The sequence below is a fragment of the Plasmodium gonderi genome (assembly GCF_002157705.1).
Source record: "Plasmodium gonderi DNA, contig: Pgo-contig_958, whole genome shotgun sequence".
NCBI lineage: Eukaryota > Apicomplexa > Aconoidasida > Haemosporida > Plasmodiidae > Plasmodium > Plasmodium gonderi.
In genome coordinates, this window is record NW_021629581.1 from 1,790 (window position 1) to 2,682 (window position 893).

The window sequence follows — 893 nt, forward strand, 5'->3', positions numbered from 1 at the left end:
TAATCTATTTTGTAATACTTGTAGTCAATATATACTTAAGTAAAATTCTATGCCAAAATAATATATTTTAATAAATTATATTTTTTTTTAGATTATATGAAGCATTATAATAAAGATTATGCATAGTATAGTACAATATTTTTTGGTTATATTCATTTATATATTTTTTTATTTGCTATATATTTTGTATTAGTGAAAATAAGCATAACACAATGACTATTCCTGTTTCTTTGAATATTGATGTATATTATTATTAGTTATTAAAATTATAATTTACATTATTAAGAATAAAAATGCTGCTACTCGTGGAAACAGAGAGAAAATTGCAACTATAAAAGTATTTTTTTTAATTTTTTTATATACGTTTACTCATATTTTTAGATTCATTTAGATAGTATATTTCCTAGATGCTTGAAGGAATATTATGATGTTATAAGCAAAATTGGAGATCCTAGTATAAATCGTTTTAATAATGTATGTTCTGGAATGCGAAGCTATTTAGGACTTAAAAAACATGGGTTTTATAACAGTTGCATTGATCTCAGTAACTACTTAGAACATATAAAAGATAATAAACCTAATGACAAAATATCATATTGTACATATTTCAATTTCAAACTAAAAGATAAACTAAATGGCTTACAACATAATTGTGAAGGTGAAGTAGGTTGTTACGCAAAAATGTTAAGCGTAATGGATGGAAGTACAGGAAAAAATAATGTTTCTAATATTTGCAAAGATCATATTAATGTTCTTGATAATGCTACATTTTCCTTATTTCAAATGTTGAAAGGTTTATATTATAAATCACATGAATTATTAATTAAAGATGAAGAGTTCCAACGTGACAACAAGTGTTTTAATATTTATGAAAAACTTTGTAAAATATGTCA

The 893-nt window shown here is 22.6% G+C and overlaps 1 protein-coding gene across 1 annotated transcript; it reads left to right on the forward strand.

Moving 5' to 3' along the window:
• Nucleotides 1–212: 212 nt before the first annotated feature.
• Nucleotides 213–893, forward strand: PGO_004500 (variable surface protein; the record flags this gene model as incomplete). The annotated part of the gene is made up of 2 exons (XM_028691491.1): nucleotides 213–242; nucleotides 382–893. Coding segments are annotated over 2 exons (542 nt in total), but the record flags the coding sequence as incomplete, so codon positions are not given.